General features: G+C 41.1%; 1 protein-coding gene across 2 annotated transcripts in view; it reads right to left on the reverse strand.

The window, feature by feature from the left end:
• Positions 1 to 13675: 13675 nt before the first annotated feature.
• ANKLE2 (ankyrin repeat and LEM domain containing 2) overlaps positions 13676 to 27788 on the reverse strand; it is a 49490-nt gene continuing 35377 nt past the window's right edge. For both annotated transcript variants that reach the window (XM_083149857.1, XM_083149848.1), the window contains exons 7-13: positions 25023 to 25089; positions 21540 to 21712; positions 20705 to 20811; positions 20399 to 20583; positions 17715 to 18348; positions 16099 to 16230; positions 13676 to 15984 (exon numbers count right to left, since the gene is read on the reverse strand). In XM_083149857.1, coding sequence (XP_083005983.1) covers positions 15753 to 15984; positions 16099 to 16230; positions 17715 to 18348; positions 20399 to 20583; positions 20705 to 20811; positions 21540 to 21712; positions 25023 to 25089 — 1530 coding nt within the window. In that variant the 3' untranslated portion in view covers positions 13676 to 15752. The remainder of the gene's footprint in view (positions 15985 to 16098; positions 16231 to 17714; positions 18349 to 20398; positions 20584 to 20704; positions 20812 to 21539; positions 21713 to 25022; positions 25090 to 27788) is intronic.

Here is a 27788-nt window from a genome sequence, read left to right on the forward strand (position 1 = left end):
GAATATAAATTATTAACAAAGATCATGGCTGACAGACAATACTCCCCTCCTTGGTTCATGTAGACCAAACAGGCTTTGTGATGGGTTGTAACTCGGATGCCAATATTAGACGAGTCCTGTCAGTCGTGAGTGCAGCCCAGTGTGCGGTGTCAAACTCACCTCAAGCTATTCTGCCATTAGACACTGAAAAAGCCTTCGACATGGTACACTGGGACCACTTATATGACACATTTTTCGGAGAAGTAGAAACGTTTCAATGTATCAATTTATTAATCTCACTATATGATAATTCAGCATCACGTATAATTTGTAATGGCATATTATCCGCCCCTTTCCCCATCATGAGAGGCACAAGGCAGGGGTGCCCTCTCTCCCCCCATTTGTTCGGATTGTCTCTAGCGCCTTTGGCAATTACACTCCGAAACTCGCCCACTTACCAGGGCATACAAAATCAGACACACTGATCTACGGATTTCCTCATTTGCAGACAATATGCTGCTTTTTCTATCACACTCCCAACATGCAATCCCTGCTGTTTTTCTAATTCTACTTCAGTTTGGGAGCTTTTCTGGCTACAAAGTAAATGTAGATAAATCTGAAATGCTCATATTTAAAAAGGACCCCACCCCCACTTTCCCCCCATGAAGACTTCAATCACGCCAAATAAAATACTTGTGAATCATCATTCCTAACTCCTTAAGTGATCTTTACAAGGTGAACTACCCACCAATTATATTGAAACTAATCCAAACTTAACAAAACTGGAAGAATCTCCCTCTGTCTTTGCTTGGCAGGATTGAAGTCATCAAATCGGTTATCTTTCCAAGATTAATGTACACATTACAGATGTTCCCCATTAAACTATTACCCAAAGACATGCAGTTAATATCACAAGCCTGCTCAAAGTTCATTTGGAACCACAAAAAGCCCAAAATATCCATTGCCAAACTGCACATCCCAGACTCTGGGGGAGGTCTGGGTCTTCCTGATATTGCCAATTATGCGCACGCCCTCTTGTTGCGCTTTGCGATGGATGCTAGAAATTGACACTTATTCCTTGTATACCCTAGACTGTGACCTCTTCTTCCCCTACCTTCCAGGTGCCCTTTTACACACTAAAAAAAATCATCGATTCCCAAGTATATCTACCACAATCCTCTATTCAGAGAAATATACGAGGCCTGGTGGTTTGTCTGCAATAAATTGGACTTGGACCATCTCCGATCAGAATGGATACCGGTATTTTTTAACCCAATGTTCCCTCCATGGATAAATAACCCCATTTTCAACAGGATTCAATCAAAAGGTGTGAAACTCATCTCCCAGGTGTTCGACCCAGGTGGGCACTTACTACCCTTCCAAACACTCAAAGACCGATATGGGCTTCCGGATAATAGCATGTTTCCATTAATGGAGATCCAACACTATGCCTTTTCCCTCTCTCCTAAATGGATTGCTCTCTCATCTCGATCTTACATTCTTGGGCAGACAAGTTAATTAACGGCTCCTTCAAATCCAGGCAAATATATCAAGAACTAATGATGAGACAGTCAGATAACCTATGTAATAAGACAAAAGACCCATGGATAAAAGATACCTTTATTGAGTAATGATGACATATTTAAATATTATGACTCTTCTTCGAAATTTTTCCAAGCGTCTACACTACAGGAAACACACGTCAAGACTATCCTATAGGGCCTATATTTCAGCATAGAATCTACTTTGACCCCAATGAGACGGGTAGATGCCTCAGATGTGGTTATCGCGCAGCATCCTTGTTCCACAATATCTGGTCCTGTGGATACATCAAACAATTCTGGCATAAGATAATAAAAGTATGTAAACTCATCATTCTACATAAAAGTTTCGATAAACCAAATACCAATCTAATTCTTAAACTTTGATCAGTGGGAATTAGAGGGCAGACAAAAATCTCAAAAACCATTCCTGACTATTCGCTTTACAGCCGCAAAAAAAAGTGATACTGAATTATTGGATAGTTAAACATGTACCTAACCTTGCTGCTCTAGATAGTTTACTATTGAAATATATGCTTTATGATAGGTATAACATGATCCACTCTTTCCACAAGTTTTCTTAAGAAATGGGAACCATTTATTAGAACGAAGACCAAAGATTTCCAGGACCGCATTCTACATACATTAGATATACAGATGTTTGCTGACAGATGAGTAAATGCAGAGAAGTATGACTTATACAGATATAATGTGTCTAGCCTAATAAACTGTCAATTGCTTCACTGCATAAGCCGATTATATTAGATCCCCCCCCCCCCCCCCCCCAGTTAATATATTTTATTGAAACTTCCTCTCACGGTTTGTTTTGGACAATGACTTTGATTATGCCCTTCATATGCGAAGTCGCATACTAAATGGTTACAACTAGATCTTCCCAGGTCTAACTGGATCACAAATCTGGACCTCATTACACGTCCTTTACTCGAACTCTTAGGCAACAAACAAGTCCATCCGAGCTGAGGATTACTACCTTGGTCATTGATACCATGACATAACCTAACTTACCTGCAAAGAACTCTTACCCAGGAATGAACACATTTAAAACCCATGCGAACAGGCTACTAAGATCAACATCTCTACCAATGCAATGGTCGATTTGCTAAATTTTCTGGGCAGTATTCAATGAGTTTTATGGCGATGTGATTATTTTACAGTCGCTGTGTTCCGGAGCCTCGCTGTCCCCCTGCTGTCCCCGTATTCAACGTCGCAGGGGCTCGCTGCCCCTGATGGCGAATCTTAACCCCTGCGGCGTCCCGCAGAGAGCCGGGGGACTGTGGCAGGCAGGGAGATGGAAGTCTCCCTGCCTGCCCCAGAATGTATGTGGAGGGGAGGAGGGCTCCCCGGGACTTAGGCAGCACAAGCTGCCCCCCCCCCCCCCCCCCCCGGGAGAGCCAGCAGGGGACCGGGTATTCACTGCTCCTGATCGTGCATATGTAATGGTCGGGAGCAGTGAATATATGAATATCTAATGAGCGGCTCTCGGCTCCCGGCCCCCTGCTGGCTGTTATGTGTAAAAAATAATAATTTTTTTAATTAAATATATATTCATGTGCTTATAGCACATGAATAAAAATATCATGCCCATTCACAGAATAAAATTCCTGATTTTTTGACACCCAATGTAAAAAAAAAACTTTTAAAAGTTCACATTCCACTTCACCATGAAAAGATGGCGATTTGCTACACAGCGACAATCACTTAGAAAGATGGCGAGAAGTGCACGTTGAATAGGGTGATTCACTTTCTGACACAAACAAAATCACCTTCCAACGTGAAAATAGCACAAATTCACCATAAAACATGGCGATTTGGCCTCATTGAATACGGCCCTCTGTGTTTCGCAAACAATACCCTTACTGTGTTCATCCATGAGATGTTTGTTTATTTGACACTGAAAATTTGTTATTATAACAATAAAAAAAAACAATAAAATATATCAAAAAATTAAAATAAATTGTCACATATCAAATGAAGCAGTTGAGTCTTCTGGTGTAACCTAATTACATCATGTTGCAGCTAAGACTCAGGTCATTAATAAAAAATACCTAGAGCTAGCAGAGTTGCACAGGACCTGGTGGCTTATTTGCAGCAGCCATCACACACTGCATGGGGCATTATGGCTATAAATTTATGAGCACAAATCTGTATAGCTTTATTTTCTGCATTAAAAAAAAAAAGTCAAATAAATTCTTCAATCACCCTACAGTAAAACATTATTTTCATCAGGGACTGATAAATTAAATCAACAAAAGTAAAAGTTTGTACATTACGTGCACATTCCAAAAATATTGCATATTTTAGACCTGTAGTTACCAAACTTAATGATTAACTTTTTGCTGTCCAAATTTTTTTTTGTAATTCCAACAGTCTAGTATACATTTTTTAATTAATTGTAATTTTTAAGTAAAAAATGGTCTACATTGAATGTTGAACGATGTTAATGTTCTTACTTTAAATTTGATCTGCTATGTTTGGAATGCTTCAGGAGGGACAGCGGGTGGAAAAGTTATATATCCACATTACCCTTAGCTCGAAGGCAAAAAATACAATATTCATAAATTCAATGAAACAAACCCAATGGTATATTCTTCGTGAACTCTCAGGCGACCCTCCTGTGAAAATATATGCCGAAAACCTTGATTAATGGTGCAATGTCATGATATAAAAGTACTCTCCTCTTTATCTTAAGCATTAGTAGAATATATGATATATTGTCTAAAATGGCTTGTATTTGAAACTGTACACATTGACCACGTTATTTCAATTGTCTGTTAATAACAAATGTACAAGACTAGGGCTGTTGAGCCTGACTAGACGTTGGACTTGAAAAGGTTAATGTGCACTAATAGGACACATTTTCAACATATTTGCTGTTATGGGGGACCTGGTTTACCTGCCAGCGACGTGCCACCAGAGACTTCTCATGTGATTGCAGCACGGAAATAGACTGCCTGCTGTTAAGGTTATCAGCGTCTTCACTGTAGACTCTCCTTTCTGCCGCTGTTGTATTTATTGGAAAACTGAATTAAAGTGTTACTCTGAAAACTACCTGTGTTCTGCCTCTAAAGAAACCATTATATGCACGTGAGGTTGAATTATGATGTGTCTGCACTTTTATATATTCCATGTTAAAGTATTTTTAAATAATCCACCGGCCAATGCGATGGCAAAGAGGAAGACTAACAAATGTTCTTGGTGTCCTAGGGCTTAAAGGAATATAAATGTAGACCTATAAGACATTCCTCAGAGCCCCCTCAGGAACAAACAGAAGCTGTATGTGAAGTACACCTTGCAAACAAGTCCAGAAATCAGGCAAAAGTGCAATCTGCCACTGAAAGGACTGAAACTTACACATTTTACAAAGCAAATGTGTAGTCCCAAATAAAGACTGGCTTACATTAGGGACAGGACTCTCAAAAGGGTTAAAGTCTAGAGCTACAGATGGCGCGCCTCTCATTCTTGCCAACAGCGTGCCATCGCAGAGGTTTTGCCAATTCGCTCTTCTTCTTGCGCTCCCATCCGCCAAGGGGCGTGGATGCTCACCATGTAATACAAGTCGCCACCTCTGGGTGGCTAATGCTCCCACCTATCTAGCGGTGGATTGATATACTGTACCGATGGAACGGTATCGACATTCGCCAAGCGGAGCGAACTTACACAGTATACTACAGTATAAGACGCTTGTGTGTCTCATCCCCGTGAACATCGCTGTGGCTCCAACTGTACTGTACAACTGTACTTCTGCTGTGTGCTAGTATAATTGTTGTGTGTGTACGGTAATAAATAATTTTGTCAATGAATACTGTTTAACCATTTAAGTGTCCCAGCGCTAACCTTATGTGCTGAGTCGGCAAAATCAGCCCTCTCCTAACACATCAGGCGGCTTTGACCGCGTATTCAGAGCACAGTGCATTAAAGCTAAATTGCATTTAATCTATTTGGCATACAGATAAGGGAACCTGACTATATTAGTGCTATATGGATAAATTAAAATGTATTTATTAATAGTTTCTTATATAGCGCACACATATTCCGCTGTGCTTTACAGAGAATATTTGATCATTCACATCAGTCCCTGCTCCAGTGGAGCGTACAATCTATATTAAATTAGTTTAAAGCTTAATTTATCTGGTTTCCTTGGCTCATTTGGCTCAGAACTGGGTTTGTGTGGAAGAGGAGACGTTTATCTACCAGAATATATGAACCCCAAGTTTCTGAGACTCCCGGAAAGGGTAACTGCAAACATCAGAACCCATGGTGGGTCTGAATTAATGGGTCCATTCTAATCAATGGGGGAAAATTGTGTTTGTTTTGCACCCTGATATCTCCGGTTCTATGTATCCTAGAGACTGGTACCATATGAAAGAGGAGACTCTTGGCTTACAGAGTAGACTAAGTACTAGTTTATATAACATCAGTAAGGGAAGCGGCAAGCATCCGTAGTTAGGGTCCCCTTCAATTGTCCACCTACTTTAGCTCATTACTACTGCGTACCGCAAATAGGAAATACTGTATAGAGAGGCTAAAGACTGTTTTTTGCATACAAGAACTTAGGGAGGAGCTTTTATCTATCCCCGTAATACTTATAGAGATATCACTTATAGCTGTAACTGTTACAGTACAATGCAATAAAAACTGTTCCTACCTGTGCAGACGCACGGAAATCTTTATAGGGAGGCAAGATTTTTTTTTTTGTGTGTATTAAATACTGTATACTCTAACTGACCTTGCTGAAACACGGAAAGGTTAATAGGTAGGCAGGAGTTTTTGTATGCTAAATGTACAGTAACTGACCTACTGTAAATTTGTTGGAAAAAAATAAGTTCCCTTTAATAAATCAAACTCAGACATACTGTACATTAATGTACAACATGCAGAGCGGTGCACTTATCCACTAGCCTACACACCTGATAAGAGCTATCTATAATACTGTAGCTTACTGGATAGTACAGTAGTAGAAAAGTAGTTCCTGCACTACAGAGCTTTTTAATACTGTAGTCACTTCATGCACATGCTGCAGCACACATTTCACGCATGCGCAGTAAAAATTTAAAAAAGTGACACCTGGTGGATGATCACTGGTATTGCACTCATCCGGCAATCGCCAAGCTGTTAAAATGTTTTACGCCGAGGGCAGCCATGGCGGTCTGGTGGTAGAACCGCCATGGGTAGGCTGAATGAGCGGCGCTACATCTGTATACACCAAAGTAAGCCTTCCAAACTATGATAACATTATTTAAGAGGAAGGCTTTCAGGCTTTATGTATGGCCAAAATTAACGATTATTAGAATCCTTTAACTCTCAGGACAAACATCCTCAAGAGCCACCCTGTCAACATGAGATATCTAGGTCCGGATGGAAGAGCGAACTAAAAAAACATAAGTTCAAAGCTGAAAGACGGGAGCTATGTAAGTGGGGAAGCCCACCACACCTTCAGAGTTTTTGTATCCTTAATTCATAAGCGGGATCTCTGTGTTTGTGATAAGACACCCGTCCATTAAAAATACGTCTCACAGAGTACATTTATAATATACATAAAGGCTTAATTACACATAATGTTTCAGCTCATTTTAAATTACATCATGACTCTAAGGAATGTTATCTTAAAAAAATCTGTGGCATACAATTAATGGATGGAGAACGAAAGACATAGAAAAGCGTTTATCACAAACTGAGATGCGCTGGATACACCGCTTAAAAACTATTGTTCCCAGCGGTCTAAATGTGGACTTTTAGCTGAAACATTTTTTAACCTAAATTTATTTATATCTGTGCTTTATGATAAATTCACCATTTTTCATATGGTTATGCTGCTTATTATTTTTATATGGTTACACTGTTTTTAATTAAATTTGTATTTTTTATATTAATTAATAATATGCACTGGCACTTAATTTTGAAGGTGGAACACATATGGCGTACATTAGAACGCACAGCCATTGTTTTCCACCCATAAGTCTATTATGTTGTGCATGTTTGCAGCTTGATAAAGTTATTGCTATCATGTGACTAAGATGATGACACGCAAAGCAGCTTGTCTTCTGGCTAGGTGGAACGCACGGCCATGTTGTTTCCGGCCAGATTGTTCCACAACCGGAAATTGGTAACAATTACAGTCAGCTGGATATCGAGTATATAAACCAGTCATGGGGACTGGAAAATCACACTTCTGATGAAGGATACCAACTCCGAAATGCATTGTGTGACTGTACTTTTGAAACGAGTAACCATCTTACGCTCAACTTCAGTCGCTGGCTGTGACAGCTCTTGTTTCCGGACCTTGAACATCTGAGGACATTGTGACTGCTGTTTTGCCAGGGGGACTGAGTTTCATGCTGTTTTATATGTCTATGTCTGTAAGTGCAATTTTATAATTAAATGTTTTTTTTTTTAGTGAAAACAATTAGCACTTTTTCTCTCCATATTCTTTTCAGTGTATGTGGATTTGACACTGGCCTGACTACTTTGTCAACATCTTTACAAGGCGCAATACCTGAACTATGTATATGGAGAGCTGCCGTTGACCTGACACTCTACAAAATTGTCATTACTTATGAGGAATATGGATAACCTTATGGTGACAGTATCATTCTTCCTTTTTTTCATCCACACTGGGTGTAAATAATAGTGAAAATATCAGGAGCACTTTAACACCTATATATTTTTTGTGTTTTTTGCTATGCCTATCTAAGTAGATGTGGGATTTCACTTTACATATGGTTGTTGAGCTGCACCTGCTTTTTAGCGCATGGATCCTGTGAGTTTTTATTATTGTTCCAAGACACCCATCAAGTATATTTGTGGCACCATCCTGCAGAGAATGGCTTAAGGTGCCCACAGACGCACCGATCCCGGCATGCGTTGTGGGTTTAACTAGCACACAGCATCGCATCGTATGCCTTGTGCATACGATGCAATGCTGTGCTAGAAAAAGCTAGTACAAAAAGTATGTGCAGCACATACTTTTTGTACTGTACGATGGAGTGCCGCGGGAGCGCGCACCCCATCGTATAGCATCGCACCGCCGGGATCGGTGCGTGTGTGGGCACCTTAAGAAAATAGATCAGACTACACACTAGTCTGTCCCAAAAGGATTTATAGCAGGCATGTCCAACCTGCGGCCCTCCAGCTGTTGTGAAACTACACATCCCAGCATGGCTTGCAATAGTTTTAGCATTCCATAATAGCAATACTATGTTATGACATGCTGGGATGTGTAGTTTCACAACATCTGGGAGGGCCACAGGATGAACATGCCTGATTTATAGGAATGGTTTATTTGTGGTTCAAAGCAAACAATCCACACTAATTCAAGCTACTGTAGGGATAAATCCTAACACATCACTCCACCAGCAGTCAACTGGAAACCAAGGATAAGACAAGTTTTTGGTACAATAAAAAATAAAAAAAAAGTTTTAATAAAATCATTAACCAAAAGGTGTGCGCCTTTCTTCTCCTTGGTCTACAGGCCCCACCGAATAACTAGAAGCGGACATACATCACGGTGCATAACACACTGACCCCAAGAACGTAGAGCTGGAAGAGGATACTTGGCAAACCAAAAAATTAGATTTACCTCCTCAATAGCTGCCCCGGGCAGAAGAACTCTGTATCCTATTCAACTTCCATAATACTGACGGATTGCAAGATTTCCTGGGCCATCTATCAACACTGGAACCTTTGGATGCAAGAGTGAGAACCTAACGTCAGCCTAAGGCGGCGCAAACCTTGATCCTCTGGACCGTTGTTCGTCACTGGTGTTGCCATATAGCTAACTGATTTGCATAAAATAGATTAGAGCTATTGTTAAATACCAATAATTAATGAAAGGTGATCCTAACCTTAGTGTATAGTATAAATAAATAAATAAATAATTTTAGTAGGGATAGCTAATCATTTGAGTGTACAATGTGGATATAGTTAGGCCTTACTACAAAGATATGGGTTATTGTGTATAATTACAGGTTGTGTAAGCCATGTAGACACAATACAAATATAAATGACATCACACCAGTTAATCCCATTTTTCTACCTAATTTCATAAAAAAAATAAAAAAAGTACTTGTTTAGTTTCACGGCGGCAGCTGTTCGCTACGCTAGGTTTGAATCTTAGCAGCACGCCAACAGCTACCTTACTAGCGTAGCACGGCAGCAGCGCTAAGCTATACGTAGCTTTCTTCTCTAAGCTACGTTATCAGTGTTGCTACATTATCAACATAGCTCTTCGGCTGTTGGTAACTACATTATCAGCGTAGCTCAGCAGCTGCCTTGAACTACATTGTCAATGTAGTTACACAGCAGTACCAGCCCATTGCTCACAGGTCATTTTAGACACACCCTTCAGACACCCCTTTTGTTAGCGGTTTGACAGGGTCTCTAAAGTAGACACCTCGGCAAACCACTAACAAAGGGAGCATCTGAAGGGTGCATCTAAAATTGAGACGCTATTGCGTCTAAGTACAGCAAACCAAACGCTCTAGCATCTATATTTAGATGTTCCGAAAACTGGTAACAAGGGTGCATCTAAATTTAGAAGCTACAGCATCTACATTTTAGTGTGGTATAGGGGTGCAGCATTAGTTAAAAAAAAAAAAAAAAAGACTCAGAAAAAAAAAGTGTGAAAAACATTACTAAACATCTTGAAAATGACACTTGTCGACGTAACAGCTGTCGACCTTTTTATTCCAATATCCACGGCAGCCGAAAGCATGGCGAGCGCAGCGAGCCCCCCGTTATGCGTCCTACTGACCTTTTCATACCCCCACGATCCACGTCATCGAGTTGATTTTATATAGTGTGGTGAGCGCAGCGAGCCCGAAGCCCCGCGAGGGGACACAGAATACATGTGATGTTTCGTGCTGCCCTCGCCACACTATATAAAATGAACTCCACGCTGATGTGGATAGTAGGGGTATGAAAAGGTCGTTAGGACGTGTAACAACCCGAGTTCAGCAAAAATGCGAGCTGTCCGCTGAACTCAGACTTTTTTTTAAAAAGGGGAATTAACGGTACTTGTGCATTATCTGGGAGCCCGATTTTTAAATCTTATGTCCTTGTACAACTAAAAATCGGTCACATCGCATGCGATGTGACTGGACCAGATTTTTAATTGTACAGGCACCCTGATGCCTATGTTAAATGCCCCCCCAGACCCGATTTTTCATTGTACACCCACCCTGATGGGTAATGACTATGTCAAATCCCCCCCCCCATTGTTAACGCCACCCCACGATCAACGCCAACGCCAACCTGAAGCGAGCCTGCTTTTAGACAATATGAAAGCAGCATTACTATCCAAAGTCTGTAAATTGTTTAAGGTCAGTTTATGTAACATAATGAAGGAGGCATATATAGATATAGATATATTATTCTGTAAGGTTTCTTTTTCCTGTAAATAAAAAAGAGCAATCAGAGCTGGAAGTCAAGTCTTGAACTCAAAAGGTTGGAATCATGTTATGAACAGAAATCTGCTTATTGTATTATATAAGGCTTCACAAGGTTGGAGGATAGACTTGCACTCCATAGGCATAATAATATCCACATTGTGAATGAGCCAGCATAATATATCTCTGTAAAATAATATTAACAAATTCTTACCTTTACCTGGACATGGTTCCCAGACAGAGAGCAAGGTCTCATACCCCCATGAGCCAATCACATGTACATGTATAGGAATGTTCATGCTACATTGCTGTGCGATTGGACTAGTGATAACACTGACTTTTTGTTATGAGCCAACCTATTCTGTAAAGTCTATTACAATATAATTGCAGATATCAAATACATAAACCATTATATATCAATATATGATCTAATATACTTTGTATAAGATTCCACTCAGTAATTGGTGCCTCAATTGGTACATTATATTCAAAGGAGAGATAATGGTACTTGTGTATTATCACGGCGCCCCCGCTATTAAGTCGCACGACTTTTAATCGCATGCCATACACCGGTTGCACACCGATGCCATGCAAAATTGTATAAGCCCCCTATACGATTTTAAATTGTATAAGCACCCTAATGGGTGCTTACAAGCACCCTAATGGGTGCTTACAATGTTAAATGCACCCCCCCCAGTATAAACGCCAACCTGAAGCGTGGCGAGCACAGCGAGCCTGCGAGGGGCGGCGGTACGCGTCCTCTGACCTTTTCATACCCCCACTATCCACGTCGGTGTGGAGTTGATTTCATATAGTGTGGCGAGCGCAGCGTGCCACCGAGCCCGAAGCGTAGCGAGCCCCGCGAGGGGACGCGTATTACTTTACATGTATTCCGCGTGCGCTCGCCACTCTTCGGGCTCGGTGGCTCGCCACACTATGCAAAATAAACTCCACGCCGACGTGGGGGTATGAAAAGGTCGGAGGATGTGTATCGCCGCCGCTCGCCACGCTTCGGGTTCACGTTCATAGTGGGGGTGGCGTGGGGGTGCATTTAACACTGTAAGCCCCCATTAGGGTGCTTATACAATTTAAAATCGCATCGTATTGCCTAAACGGTGTAAAGAAAAGTCCTGCGCACCACCAAATTGACCATATATCAATATATGTTATTTTATTATAGGTATTCTAAGTCGGCCAGAATTTTCTCACGGTTAGGTACTGCTGCTCTATTTGGGATTGCTCACAGTCCCAAAAGAAGAGAAGAAAACATAGAAGAATATAGAGCTGCGCACCCAACTTAAGTATAAATATAACAATTTATTATAATTGCATACATACAATACAGAATTAAGAATAAAAAATATATATAAAAAAATATACAATAAAAACACACACAAGATATGAAAAAATGGGGGAAAGTGGATTATACAACCGGTTGTATTCACTGTAATCCAATCCTGGTATTATTGGTTAGTGTCAGGTTAGTACTGTTAAAACTTGGGATGTTAATGACAGTCACTATGCATTCCTGGATTTTTCATAGTATTGTTAGGCTTTTGTTAGACTGCAGTATATTAGTAGTTAGCTTAATAGGTCTGGCCAGACAATGTGGGTACCTTACAGACGACCTGGTGCTGCTATGTCCTGTCCTCCCAGTTGATGGCGCTAATTAGCCAGAATTACAACTTTATCCGGAGTAGGGTTATTTCAGGCAAGCTGGTCACAGTATGTTCAATGGTACCACGTCTCTTAAGTGTATTGCCAGTATCCTTGTACTCTATGTACAAGGATACTGGCAATACACTTAAGAGACGTGGTACCATTGAACATACTGTGACCAGCTTGCCTGAAATAACCCTACTCCGGATAAAGTTGTAATTCTGGCTAATTAGCGCCATCAACTGGGAGGACAGGACATAGCAGCACCAGGTCGTCTGTAAGGTACCCACATTGTCTGGCCAGACCTATTAAGCTAACTACTAATATACTGCAGTCTAACAAAAGCCTAACAATACTATGAAAAATCCAGGAATGCATAGTGACTGTCATTAACATCCCAAGTTTTAACAGTACTAACCTGACACTAACCAATAATACCAGGATTGGATTACAGTGAATACAACCGGTTGTATAATCCACTTTCCCCCATTTTTTCATATCTTGTGTGTGTTTTTATTGTATATTTTTTTATATATATTTTTTATTCTTAATTCTGTATTGTATGTATGCAATTATAATAAATTGTTATATTTATACTTAAGTTGGGTGCGCAGCTCTATATTCTTCTATGTATTGCCTAAACAATGCTATACAATTTTAACATTGTATGACATCGGGGGAAATCTGGTCGCATCGCATGCCTTATGGTCTGTGATGCGATGGGCACCGTAATACTACACAAGTACCGAGATAATTATTCAAAATTCAATACTGGGAAGTAATACCTGCTGGACCCTGGAACTCAGCAAAGCTCCTAGCATTTGAAAGTTCCAAAAGTCCACTCAGGGAAGAAAGAAAATAAATAGATGGGAAAGAGCCACCAAAAAATGTACTCACTCTTGACCAACAGAAACAAATTGGAAGCCAGAGGCTGGAGTGCAGTGAAGAGAAGATTTAGCTGCTGGGAAAATGTAACTATTTGATGACCGGCTAAGGTCACCGTCCTATACCCATGGTTAAGAGAAAATGTAACACCTTACCACTTTCATCAATGTTTGGGGAATTAAATTCAGGAGAATGTATGTATAGGAATCACGGTATGATTATGCAATTTATTGTGCAAAATACAAATAATGTATGGAGTTCTGAACTAAGGTAGTTAGGAAATCACAGAGATTAATACAACCAAAAAATTGTAAAAATGTGAACTGCCTATACTAGTGTACCAATGAAAAATGCAAGTTATCCTATAAAAACAAACACACAAAAACATTCACAGAAGTGTTCCAGGAGCTTACTACAACTGGAGAAATCTTTTCAATGATGGATGCATAGTATCACACTCAAGCCTTCCTACATTCACCCACAAATAGATTTATCTTATAATATATACTGCATTTACTGGCGTATAAGACTACTTTTTTCCCCTGAAAAACATGCCTCCAAGTGGGAGGGTCGTCTTATACGCCGGGTGCACTTATATAACAAACTCTATATTTTGAGTGGAAATGTTGGGGGGTCGTCTTATATGCCGGCAAATAGTCTGAATATTTAATATTTTCTCACTGTAATTTTACTTAACGATATACTGTAGTGGGTACACACTAAGCGATATGCAAAAAATTATCGTTAACAATAATTGTTAAGATGCCCGCACCAGTGGATTGTTAAGAATCCGTTGGTATCACGAATATCATTAACATCTGCCGGACAAATGATCTGTGTTAAAACACTGAACGATATTGTACAGTGTGTACCCAACTTCAGATACTCTTGTGCCACATTTTTCATTGCAGATCTCCTTTTCAAAATTGAACACTGGCATTACATTGGATGGCAAATCAAGCATTGAGGTTTTAAAATTCAAGACTTAAGAAGCAGTGCTTTAATTGCTACAAAAGCCTCAACCGGAGATCAACATGATTGAGAAAATACTTTAAAGTATAAACATGTAACAAAAGGCTTATACATAGACTGCAAAACACTTTGGAACTTTTTTTGTGCAATTTTACATGGAACTTCTGTCGCTTTCACAGGGACAGAATACATAACTTAGTGTGGTACTTTCAAATTCTATACAATTAAAAGACATTATAAAAGACTAAAACATAATTGCACCAAAAACCTAGAAGGAATCAAAAGGTTCTTTACATTAATTTTTAACTTTAAACATTTAATCTGGAAAAAAAATTCCCATGAAAATGGTATTAATATTCAAATATTTAAAACACAATAATTCAAAAACATAGAAAGGCCACTAAGTTTTTTCATGTCTGCACAAGGACAGTAAATATATGCATATACAGAGGGCTGAAAACGTTGCATTAGTGCAAGAATAATAAGTATTGATGGCTCCAGGCGAACTAGGAAGAGCCCTACATATGACACGGACCGCAAGTTATTGCTGAGTGCTAGTGATTCACTAACTAGGTATATATAACCATTGTTTAGGCCTGGGCTAGCCAACTCCAATCCTCGAGAGCTACCAACAGTTAATGTTTTCCGGATCTCCTCACAGAGGGGCAGATGTATTAAGCCTGGCGAAGAGATAAACTGGAGATAAAGTGGAAGGAGATAACGCACCAGCCAATCAACTCCCAACTGTCATATTTTAAACACAGATGATTGGCTGGTGCGTTATCTCCTTCCACTTTATCTCCAGTTTATCTCTTCACCAGGCTTAATGCATCTGCCCCAGAATCACAAGTGAAGTAATAAGCTCCATCTGTGCATCTTTTAAAATGCGTCAGTGAATAATGAGTGCACCTGTGCAGCAGCTAAGTTGTTTGGAAAAGGTGAACTGAACTGTTGGTAGCTCTCGAGGACTGTAGTTGGCTATCACTGGTTTAGGCTAACATGTGTGCAAGTGTCTTGACTTAGCAAGTTTCCTGACTGTGACTACTAAAATAAAAATCCCTTTTCCCTTATAAACATTAGATGCACAAACATGAAGACCTAGATCATGAAACACTCTTCAAATGGAACCTTAAGCCAAATGTTTTCACACATATTCCATCTTTAACAATGAGTGATGTGAGTGGCAGTATCAGTCCCTTTAAGACCCACGGTGTCAGTCAGGTCATTAGCTCTTCAGATATCCGTTCAGAAAATTGAAGAATTCTTAGGCGAGAGCAGAGCACGAAAAAAACAAAACAAAAAAACAACCACTCTAAAGGCTGGAGTGGTCTAAGAAATGACGTAATCGCAGAAGCTGAATGTGGCTGGCATATGCTGGGCTGTACCTTCCTGGACTGCTGTAATCAGAGGTGTTCATGTACCTTCCTGGACTGCCCATGATGGGACTGCTCCTACCAGGAGTGGAAAAGCCAAGGCTACTAGGTGAGCTACAGGCAAACATTTGAGACCGGTTTCTTCCTGATAATACTGCTGGGCTCGGCCAACTAAAAATGATTTAAAATAAAAAAAATAAAAAATGAAAAACATAGGAACAACAGGAAAAGCTTGAAAGTTATATGGCTTTCATAAAGATAGGAATCTGTTCACTGCATCAATACCTTTGTCGATCTGTACTGGAGTAAGAGGATACGGTGTTGATCCATTTGGAAATACTGGGGTATTTCTGTTCATCGATTTCAACACTTTCTATTGCCAATAACACATCCCTATCTAGCTTGGAAGGGTCATTCCTGAAATAGATGAGACCGTAGAGTTGTAATCGTTTGTAACAGAAAAATTGCAATCCTGCTAGGACAGAGCAGGAAGACCCCACCCCTCCCCTCCATTGCACTGTGCTTCATATCAGTCATACAGTCCCAACATCAGTTGTAAGAAGCTGGGCATGGCATTATCATGGTAACATTGAGGTGCAGTGTATGATCAGATTACTGCATATGCTGTAAAGGGCACATAAGCAGCAGATACCACTGTACATACCAACGAGTTCACATGCCAGATCACATTAGGATCTTCTAGCACCGGGGTTTTTCTTTTAGCCAAAAATGGGTCTTTGCACAGCCACATTTTATTGTGAATGAGAGAATTAGATTTGGGTGAGTTATTTTGTTTCTGTGCAGGGCAAATACTGATTGCTTTATTTTTACACTGCAATATAGATCTCACTTTAAAGTAAAACCCCACCCAAATCTAATTCTCTCTGCACAAATAACATGAAAGCATTAACAGAGGACCTCCTGGCTGCCCTGCAGACCTATTCCGCAGAGACACCCTGCCCCACCTCCAAGATGCCCCAATCGACTGAGTGGAATGGGCCCTGACGGAAGCTGAAAACAGATTTGTAGTGAGCAAAAAAGCCCGCCATAATGTCATAATTATTCATTCGATAGTCTGCTCAGAGGACTATAATATATAGTTCTGCAACACTATTGCTTGTTGCAGTCATATAACATCTTACATTCACCACACTGCCTTTTATCAAAGTGCACATATTCGAAGGCGTTTGAATAGCAAAACTGAGTCATAAATCTAGATGGCGAGCGCAGCAAGCCCCGCGAAGGGATGCGGAATACACGTCAAGTAATCTGCTGCGCTCGCCACGCTTCGGGCTCGGTGGCTCGCCACACTTTATAAAATCAACTCCACGCCAACATGGATAGTGGGGGGTATGAACAGGTCGGGAGGACGCGTAACGCATCAGCTCGCCACGCTTCGGGCTGGCGTGGATAGTGGGGGTTTGAAAAGGAGGCATTTGCCAGTATGTAACATGGAGCACTGGCAAATGCATTCTTTATTGTGCATGATAGGCACTTACTCCCGCACCCTCCTTTGTGCATGAGACGCACATGCTACCGAACCCTTAACCCCACCTCCCTGAAGCGGACACGGGCAGGGTTGCCGTACCCTGACCCAAGAATTACTGAGACGCACAAGCAGCTGATGCGTCCAAGGCAGATGGAGCGCCTCTCTGCCAGCGTCCACCAGCGCAGGGGGTCTGGCAGTTACCGGCGCTGTGTAAAAGGCGCTCACTAGGCTTGCCGGGGACAGTACGCTAACTACGCAGGGCTGCCGCAGGGACACTACGCTGACTAAGCTAGGCAGCCGTTGGGCTACACTGACAACATAGCTTAGCCTGCCGCCGTGAAACTACATAAGCATCAAAAAAGTTAATTTAGAAAACACATGCACTAATATGCTAGCTGAGCACAATACATACCCGAGCAAAAATATTGATCTATTACTTTGGTTTTTCGATGGTGTCTTCATGATTAGCTGCTGACTACAAGAACCCGAACAAGCAATTGAAGTGGACAGCTCAGTGATTCCTGGTGAAAAGGGTTTATCCAGCTGGTTGCGGCATGGCTGGGCTTGAGTATCTTGTGATAACACTGAACATTTTGTCCTTGCAAAAGAGCTACTGGGTTCAAGATCCATAAAATCATTCGAAACAGCCATCTGACTCATTTTTTGAGTGACCGCACATTCGTCTTTTATAGGAGAATCTTCAGAGGCTTGCTCAGACAATGAAAGTTTATCAAACTCAGCCATGAGGTTGGATACAGGAGATAGCATTCTCTCTTCCAAACCCTGGTGTCTGCGCTCTCCCGGATGGATTTGGTCATTATTCAATGGACTGCAAAATCTAAGCATTGTTCCATCACTACCAGAACTGCTTGGGAGGGGAGTTGTGTCCATAATGCACTCTGGTACTGCGATTGTCTCAGCAGATGTCAATGGGAGGCTTTTTTTTACTGCATTCTGACGGTTTTTTATTTCTTCAAGACTCATGTCTTCCTCATCATCCAAAAATGCTCCAACTGAAACAGAATTGCAGAACTTCTTGCTTTTTCCTGTAAGGAAATATTATATGCTCAGTTACTGTACATTGAATATTTTTTTCACCTTTAATAAAATGTTTAAAATAAAAATGGAATGCCTTTAAACACTACAACTTCCACTTCCTTTTGCTTAATACTGTTCATTTTATGGTATCTCACTAATCTCTATGGTAACATGTATTGTTTAGTCATGAATTGCATTATTGTAGATACAGGTAATAAACATTGCTTATTTTTGCTCACAGCTCTATTGCACATAAGAAATTTTGGTACTTGTGTAGTTTCACGGCGCCAGTATGGCGCCGTGCGTCTAAGTTCCCTTGCGGGGCTCGCTTCGCTCGCCCACGCTGCGGGCTCGGTGGCTCGCCACGCTATTTAAAATCAACTCCATGCCAACATGGATAGTGGGGGTATGAACTATCCATGTTGGCATGGAGTAAAGTTACTTTTTTTAACATAGTTTGTGGCGAGCCTAGAACCCGGAAGTAGCACGGCGCCATGAAACTACACAAGTACCGAACTTTTTTACTTTCTGTAAAAAACATTATGTGTAAGCAGCATGACCACCTACTGAATATGTCCTATAGAAGGAAAAAAATAGAATTCCTTTAGAAACCAAGGTAATCTCTCAACAGAAGAAGGGCTGGGAGTACAGGTAGCTAAAGGTTTGAAGCTTTTGCAATAAAAGCTATTGAAGTTCTAGTGTTCCTTATAGGAACTAGGGCAGGCAGGGCACCGCTGCACGGGGGCAGCGAAAGGGGGGTGGACTGGGCCAGCCGACGTCACTGTTTTGGGCGGACCCGGGCCACCAACGTCACAAAAGGGGCGTGCTCGGGCCGTGACGAAAAGGGCTGCCGGCGTCTCTGAAGGGGGCGGACCCGACCACCCGGAAGGCTCTACACTACCGGGAAGCGCTGGGCATCGCTATCTACAGCGGCGCCGGGCTTCCCCAGTGACACCAGAGGGGACAAAGGCAGGCTGTTTTAGCAGGGCGCTGCCAGAGGGGCAGGGCGCATTTTGCCCTTTAAAAATCTGGCAGGGCGCAGCGCCCCGCTAAAACAGCCTAGCGGGAACACTAAAGGGAGTAATACATGGGGTGAATAGGTAAAGCAGACCAGTTACCAGGAGTTGTAGAATTAGGTTTTGTTATATTGAAGTATTGCTCTAGAGCAGCAGAGCTTATGTAGGAGAAAACTGGCTCCGGAACACTGTACGAAAGATTGTACTAAACCAGTCAATCTAGAGTGCTCAATCTCATTAGTAGGAGATAACACTCATTCAAATAGTTTCTATTGTTTGAATGTAGTACAGTCAAAATTTTTTAATTTTTGTAATTCCAAAACCATTTGGACATTGCCCAATAGTGAACTTCTATTATGGTTTCTTATCTTTCTGCAATCTTATGGGACACTACCACTACTACTAGCACTCCAGACAGGATGACCAGTTCAAACAGGGCAATAGTGACAGTAACTAGGAATATACTACAAAACAGAGAATGAATAAAAGGCTTTCAACACTGCTAAATCCATGCAAAGGACTAGTAAAGTGAATCATGGATCGGAAAGCAAATGTAACATGCTAGTAACTTAAGCAAGATCCAATCTCCAATGGACTCTGCAGCAGAAATGATGACCTGTTAAGACAGCAACACTCTAAAGGGGTGTACTTGCAAAGCAATTTTGACCAAGCCAATTTTGCTTAAGCCCGTCGGTGATTCTGAGTAGGCCGATTTGGCTATAGGGCAAATACATTGCGTTGAGCAGCTTAAGTCAAAATGACCTTGCCTGCACAGTCTCTTTGGCTGGGAGATAGTGATGCCGCAGGGCCACGATTGCTATTGGCTAGCGCATCGTGGCTTAACACATGTAGAGAGGGCTGACTAAATTGAGAAGCAATGAACAAACTTTTTATACCAAGAAATTTATTATTAAAAAAAAAGAGAAATAAAATAAAAAATCTAAAAAGGGCCGCTTCTGCTCAAAATGTTCCAGCCAGCAAAACAAGTATTTACTTAAATATCAGTAAATCATCATTAATAGCAGTGCCTGCTACCTCGTACCTGCCGGAGATGGGGTTTTGTATTTATTGCAAATCTCATGGTCCAGCTGCATTTTTTCACTGGTCTCTCTCTTGCTGAGATATTCCTCTAATTTCCCCAAACCTTCCTGGGAAGAAAGATTGGCAAAACAACCCAGAAATTCCCAGAACTCCACCCATGGGACATCCAGCTCACGAGCAAGCTCCCTACAGTGAACAAGGACACAAATCAGCATGGATTCCTTCCATCAGAGATAGTGGAATGCAAAATAAACATTATTTCATTGCAGAATTAAGAATGTGAAAAAAACAAAAACAAAAATCAAACCTTCCAACTCTCTCCTCTCCTCTTTCTGGATCGGTTTTTCGGACATTATGAAAGAATCCAGCCCTGTCACGTGGTGGTGTTTTCCAGGTTCTTCTAAAATCTTCAGCCTACAACATAGAAGAACTGAATACAATTGCACAGCAGTCATCTTCGCCCACACTTTCAAGAGATGAAAAGTGTCAGTGGACCACTGGTGCTGCAGTACCACTCCTAGTGAGTGATACAGTAACATTGTCTCATTTCGCACCACGCCTTCTCCTTACTTAACTCTTTGAGTGCCGACGTTGCTGTGAGAGATCCTCAAAATATCCATTAAAAATGCCAGAGCCGCTGACAGTGACTGTTCATTTTTTGGGTGAAATATGTAAACTTGGCTGTATTTGTATCAATAGTAAAAGAAAAAAAAAAGTCGCTGTGAGTGGTGATGGCGTTTTTAGCGGATATTTTGAGGATGTCTCACAGCAACATTGGCATTTAAAGGGTTAAGGTTGAAGCTAAGGAAAGTGATAAAAAAGTGAGAACAAAATAATCAAAAGCAATGCTTTTGTTAATGTTGTACTGTGATCTAGCTAGCGTATAAACATTATTAGCATTTATTTGCATACATTTCCACAGCACTGCACATAGAAATAAACCTAACATTTATATAGCAAAGTTTACATTTAAAGTAGTTTTTCTTGAATACTATATAAAATTTGGGTCAATGAGTATATAAAATATTTGTTTTTGGATTACAGAATTTTAACAAAATGTTACGACCTTCCTTTGACATACGGTTAGAAAAACATTGCGAACTAAAACAATACAGGATACTGAAGTTTATTTTCAGTCTCACCTTTGAAGGGCTCATTGGTCCAGCAAATGCTCTCACTGCTAGCAGTGGATCTTTGGGGCTGCCACAGTATCTGGGCTGTGACAGGATATCAGGCTGTTCTGGTGACCATGGTATTCCAATAATGGGAAAAGAGGAATTATCTTCTGCACGCAGTAGAGGAACATAGAATTGACCTAGTAGAGAATTACAACACTTTTTTTTAAAGCAACACATTTCTATGCACGTAGTACCTGACTGACATGAAACAAAAAATTACTAAAAAAATCAAATTTTCTAGTTTGTACACATCTTCATTACAAAGCTCTTTTTTTTAACCTTTCACTTCACCGTACCCTGAATGCATTTATATGTGGAAAGTATAGCTTGAAGAAGCCATTAACCCACTCATACTTTTCCATAAAACGTTTAATTTCTATATTACGTCTCTAGATTTGGATAAAGAACTGAGGAGTAGATGTATGAAGCAGTGATAAGGGAGAAGTGATGGTGCTTTATCACCGGCCAATCAGCTCCAAACTGGTCCTTTTTCAACCCAGCCTGTAGTCAGGAACAGATTGGCCCGTGATCAAGTACCAGGCACTATCACTTCTCCATACCTCTAACCCTGAATCCTGGTACAAAAGATCTGTTTAAAGTAGTAGAAGCCAAGCCTGTTGCAGGAGCATAACACCAAAGATAATGCAACCCATTAATGAGCGCAGAAATGAAGGAACACTATGCACTCCACAGTAACGTTCCCGATATTCAGAACAGCACAGGCAATGCTGAGAAAAGCAGAGACTATACCCTAGCTAGAATATTCATGGCACTGGCAGTGCAACAATTACTTCTGCCCAGGTGCTGTTTCTGATTGTAGCAGCATCGAGCTCTGTTCGTATCACAGGTTGTCAACATCACCACTATTTGGGCAAGTCCGAACTTTTGCATCAAAAACGGACAATCCCATTCTCTTGGATGGATGGCATTGGCAGATATAATAGTGTATATTAATTTTTGTCTGCCATGTGAAGTCACAGAAAGGTCAATCAAACAATCTTTTGCTCATGAGAGGATTAAAGACAATTCCAACATCGTGGTCTACATCCAGGGACCACATTCCCATTTATGAAAGATACTGTAGTACAGACAGAGTGCCATAAAAGATAGAGACGGTTAGGCCATAGAAGAAACTGGAAAGGCTGGTTCTCAAGGAGAACTGTTCTCATCTACAGGACACTGGCATGCAGCAGTTTCTCACTGCACCATATTTATTTAAAGTTTTTAATATAGCGCATACATATTCCACAGAGCTTTAGAGTATAGTTAAACATTCACATCAGTCCCATCCCCAGTGGAGCTTACAAGGGACACAGACATTCTAGGGTTAATTTTGTTGGAAGCCATATTTTTGGGCTGTGGGAGGAAACCGGAGTAAACCCACGCAAACATAGGGAGAATATACAAAATCCATACAGTTAGGGCCATGGTAGGAATCAAACCCATGACCTCAGCACTGTGAGGCAGTAATGCTGACCATTACACCATCTGTACTGCCCATATGACCAGTTAGTCCCTTCTGTAATCAAATGGGAATAGGTGTGAACAAATCAATTCTGGTTTTAACCAAATCAATGATGTTGCTCTCTGAGAGGAAGCACCCTGGCAAATTTGATACAACAAAGTGTCCGGCATTCCATATTCCTCTTTGAAAAATGTAACAGAAAAAGCAAATATATGATACATGAAAGTTTGTATAAATTAATATATGGTTTTACATACTACAGGTTGAGTATCCCCTATCCGAAATGCTCGGGACCGCGAGCATTTCGGATAGGGGAATTTTCCGGTTTTTAGAATATTTTTTTTTAAGCCATACTTACCTGTCCCCTGATGGTCCCCGGGCGTCCCTCGGCGTCCGCGCAGTCCCCGGGCGTCCACAGCAGGCCTCCGGCATCTTCTCCTGGTCTCCAGCGGTCCCAGGAATGCATTGCGCGAGTGTGCGCGCGCACCGGTGACGTCACCGGCGCGCGCACACTCGCGCAATGCATTCCTGGGACCGCTGGAGACCCTGGAGAAGATGCCGGAGGCCTGCTGTGGACGCCCGGGGACTTGGTAAGTATGAAAAGAGGGTTAGGGGTTAAAAAAAAAAAAAAAATGAAAAATTCGAATGATTCCAAAAACCACGGTTTTTGGAATAATTCGGATAAGGGATGCACGGATAGGGGATACTCAACCTGTATACAAAAGAGGTTTAAAAATTGCATCCTGCATGGTGATAAGGACACCACCACCACCACCACCACCACCACCACACTCTTGGCTATAGAAAAGGGGAAAGTCACAGATCAATTGAGTGATCATTATCCACCATACAGGTCAAATATTATGAAGTGTTGGATAGAGACCTATGATTTTGGTATTTAATTGCAGTAGAGATTATGTAGCTTCCCCACATATCAAAGTATCCCTTACCACTCCAAATCTTTCTCAAGGTGCCCATACACGTTGCGATTATCGCATCAGTTTTGTACTTTTAAAGTACAAAACGCATCTCATGTGCGATAATCGTGCCATGTACCTGCGGGGATGTGATGCGATGCGCGTCCCCGCAGGTACAATATTGTAAAGCACAAAAAGTATCTGCATGCAGTACTTTGTGTGCTTCATTGCATCGCATCGGTACAGGAGTACATGCAATGCGATGTCCATTTGTAGCTATAAACTTTAAAATATATATATATATATATATATATATATATATATATATATATATATATTTTTTTTTTTTTTGATTGCATCGCAACTGCACATGTAGGGGAATCGCATCGCATCCCCCTACAAGTGCCAGAATCGCACGGCACATTTTAAAGCACCAAAAGTACAGCCCCATATCTCAACGTGTATGGGCACCTTTAAGACTTAGACAAGCTTATCTGCAAAAAAAAAAGAGACCCAGAAGCGGGGTCGGGTGTAACCATATTTAAACAACTCATTTGCTTGCTGCTGAATGGAGAAACTATTCTAAATATTGCCAAAGCTCTGCTTTTAACAGCACTACACCTTAAAGCCATAAAGACACTTTTAATCACACTCAAACTCTGATTAAGAAACATTAATGAATTGTGGAGACAAATGTGACTTGAAAGGTCTGGACTAACAGGGGTACCTAATATGGGTGCCGGATGACTCACCGACAGTCGGAATCCCGACTGCTCCCTCCACAACCCCCATAGAGGGAGAATAAAATAGGTGGCGAGCACAGCGAGCCACTGTACCTGCAAGGGTCTTCGTTGCGCTCCCCCCGCTGTGCAGTCGGTATTCTGACGTCGGGCTAATGACTGTCCGAATCCCGACTGTCGGTGTGTTATACAACACCCCCTAATATACCCACAGGTGACCTAGGTGGGGGTCAAAGTTCTACAGTATAAGACTTCTTCAGTTCACATAGGACTAACGTTTTATAGCTCAAAAAATTAAATAATCAATGGAAAACACAATACACACCTTTTAAATATTCTTTAATCTTTTCTTTCAATTCTGCAGACTTATTTTTGCTTCGTTCACATATGACCTGTGTACAAAATAGGAATTTAATGAAATGTTAAGTTACAAATAAAGAATGCAAAAAAAAAGTCAATATACGCCAATGCCACGGTCAATACTGAATAGTGTTGAAATGCCTGAGAAATTACAGACCGACATCCTGTGTATTCAGATTTGTCAGCATATAATCTACTTGTTAATAACATTGTGAAGAGTTCAGTGTCTCTGGCCACTGCACCAGTAAACCTACAAATAAATATACTATTATGTGGTGTTCAAGACTGGTTACTAATACCATTCAGTGAGCTGGAAGGAACAATGTACCTTTCATGCACCTGAGTGCATCTGCCAATTATATAGATCTCTTGTGAGAGGCATGCCACACAGTGTATTATGGGGTTGCTCCAAGGTAGGTAGCTCTTAGTTTGGATATATTTAAGTAAGGAGCCATTATCATGTGGCTGCTTGCTGGTTAATAGTAGACCCAATTTAGGGTAACGGAGATGTGGGGTGCCGTGCCCCTGCATTGGTTGGGTTGGATGGCTCTAGTGTGGTAGTGTAGTCCAACACATTCTATTAACACTTACTATTTTTTTTCCCCACTCACACTATTTATTTAGTATTTGAAATTACATTCATTATATTTTTGACTTTCTATATATATATAGCTTTGGCTTCCTATCACTAATATTTATTACCACTATAGTATTTTCACTGGTGTGCTGCTCTGAGCTTTCTGGATTATGCCGTTTTTATGGGGTGCCGTACCCCCCACCTAGATATAGCACTAAGGACCCCCAATATATACAGAAGCCTTCATGACGGCTTGGGGCTTAAATCATACATTTATGCAAATATAAATAACCAAGGGATACGGTCATTAGGCAGACAGGGTCATGTTGACCCTAATGACCCATACCCGTAACCAATATCTCTGAATTCTATGATCATGTAGTGTTGAAGACACTGCTGAAGAAGTTGAAAAATACAAGGAACAGAAAGAGCATCCACGTGGCATGCCCCCTTCAAGTCCTGGAACAGTAACATGGAATTTGTTGCAGAGACAAGAGCCATCATGTGTATGAGTGGGTGACCCACAAGGTCCACCAGTTGATTGAAAAACCTCATGGTGAGAAGGGGTAAACCTCTGACAGCATTGGAAGAAGTTGTTCCACCCACCTCAGGATTCTGTAGACCTCCCACATCCCCAGGCAGCTTCCAAAGGCACCTTATGCAGGCAATAGACCGTTGCATGGGCAGATCAGTTTATGAAAGGCCCTGGAGCCGTGGATGAGTCTGACAGAGTGCCCTGCAAATCATCCAAGAGTTTTTCTGTCTGACAGGTAACCGGAAAAGTCACTCCTGAGTGAATGCGACGCAGTTTCTGAGGCAGGTGTCCATAGTGAGAAAAACCCACTGATGGACCAAGAAGACCTGACCAGGTGACAGAGGTGAACACACAACAAAAAAGTGATGTTGGTCTAGAGACAAATATCAGCTCAGACTATCTAAATGGAGAGGTGTTCCACTTGTTTGCTGCACTGCCTGAAAGAATACAAACATGTCGAAAGTAAAAACCATATTCCCTACAAAGCACATGCATTGAGGCCTAGATTCTCTTCTTAAGCAGAGGCTCAATGTCTGATATAATGTAATCTTGTCCCTGGGAAGAAAAGCACATAGAAGCTGGGTGTACATGAGGGCTCCCATGTGCACCAGGTGCTGAACTGGGCAAGAACAAAAGTTCCTGTAAAGTGACACGACTCGTTAGCCAGAAGATCATCCAGGTACTGAATAATCCTGAAACCCTTAAGTTGTAGGGCAGCAACTAACCCCTCATTACATTTTCTTAAAGCAAATAATAGTTACTGAAAAGATCATGGGTACAAAGTGCCTTAGGGAAAGCACTACATCAAAAAGCATGTATATGAATTAACAGTCTTAAGGAAAATGTTGTTCAATACATTAAGGATTGCGCATATAGGAGGTCAAATAGCAAATTGACCTATAAGCAGCATTACCCATACCAAACTGAACCCGTGTACAAATAACCAACCTATGGGCACCTTGAGGATGGTAAGTAGCCATAGAGCACCACCTAAACAGTAATTGAAGAAATTGTACTATAAGGCATAAAGGGTTATTCCCTTTAACAGCTGGTGATCAGTCTGTAGTGTATAATGTAGCAAGCCAATAAAACAGTGGGGCAGTTGGTGAGATCTGTTACTCTGCCATTGCAAAACACTCGTGCCAGGAACTTGAAAAGGATCAGAATGCGAATGGCAGGGTTTTGGTGGTCTAGGCAATGGAGTGCAGTGGTTCGGTTAATAACAGAGCCCCTGTCGAAAGACTCTGTATATCCCACCACCAGTATATCATATGTATCCAGTCATGTATAATATGACCAAGATAGACGTCACATAATAAACATATGCTAACATCTGGGTGGAACCCCTTGTCTTCAATACGATTGGTGACTCAGCTAACCATTTTTCTCTTTCTGTAGTTACTGCATATGTAAATGTTCAGATTTTTTTTTTTTTTTAGTTGGTGTGGATCATAGGTCTGACACGGTCAATAGATGGACACATGAAAAGGTCAACATGCATTATGTCAACATGGTTAAAAGGTTGAAATGTATAAGGTTGACTTGAGTTTTTCATGGTTTTTGGTGTCTGTTGACATGGATACCGTACTAGTGTACTGCGTGAATGATGAAAAAAAGAG

The sequence above is a fragment of the Crinia signifera genome, chromosome 1 (assembly GCF_055691185.1).
Source record: "Crinia signifera chromosome 1, ASM5569118v1, whole genome shotgun sequence".
Lineage (NCBI taxonomy): Eukaryota > Metazoa > Chordata > Amphibia > Anura > Myobatrachidae > Crinia > Crinia signifera.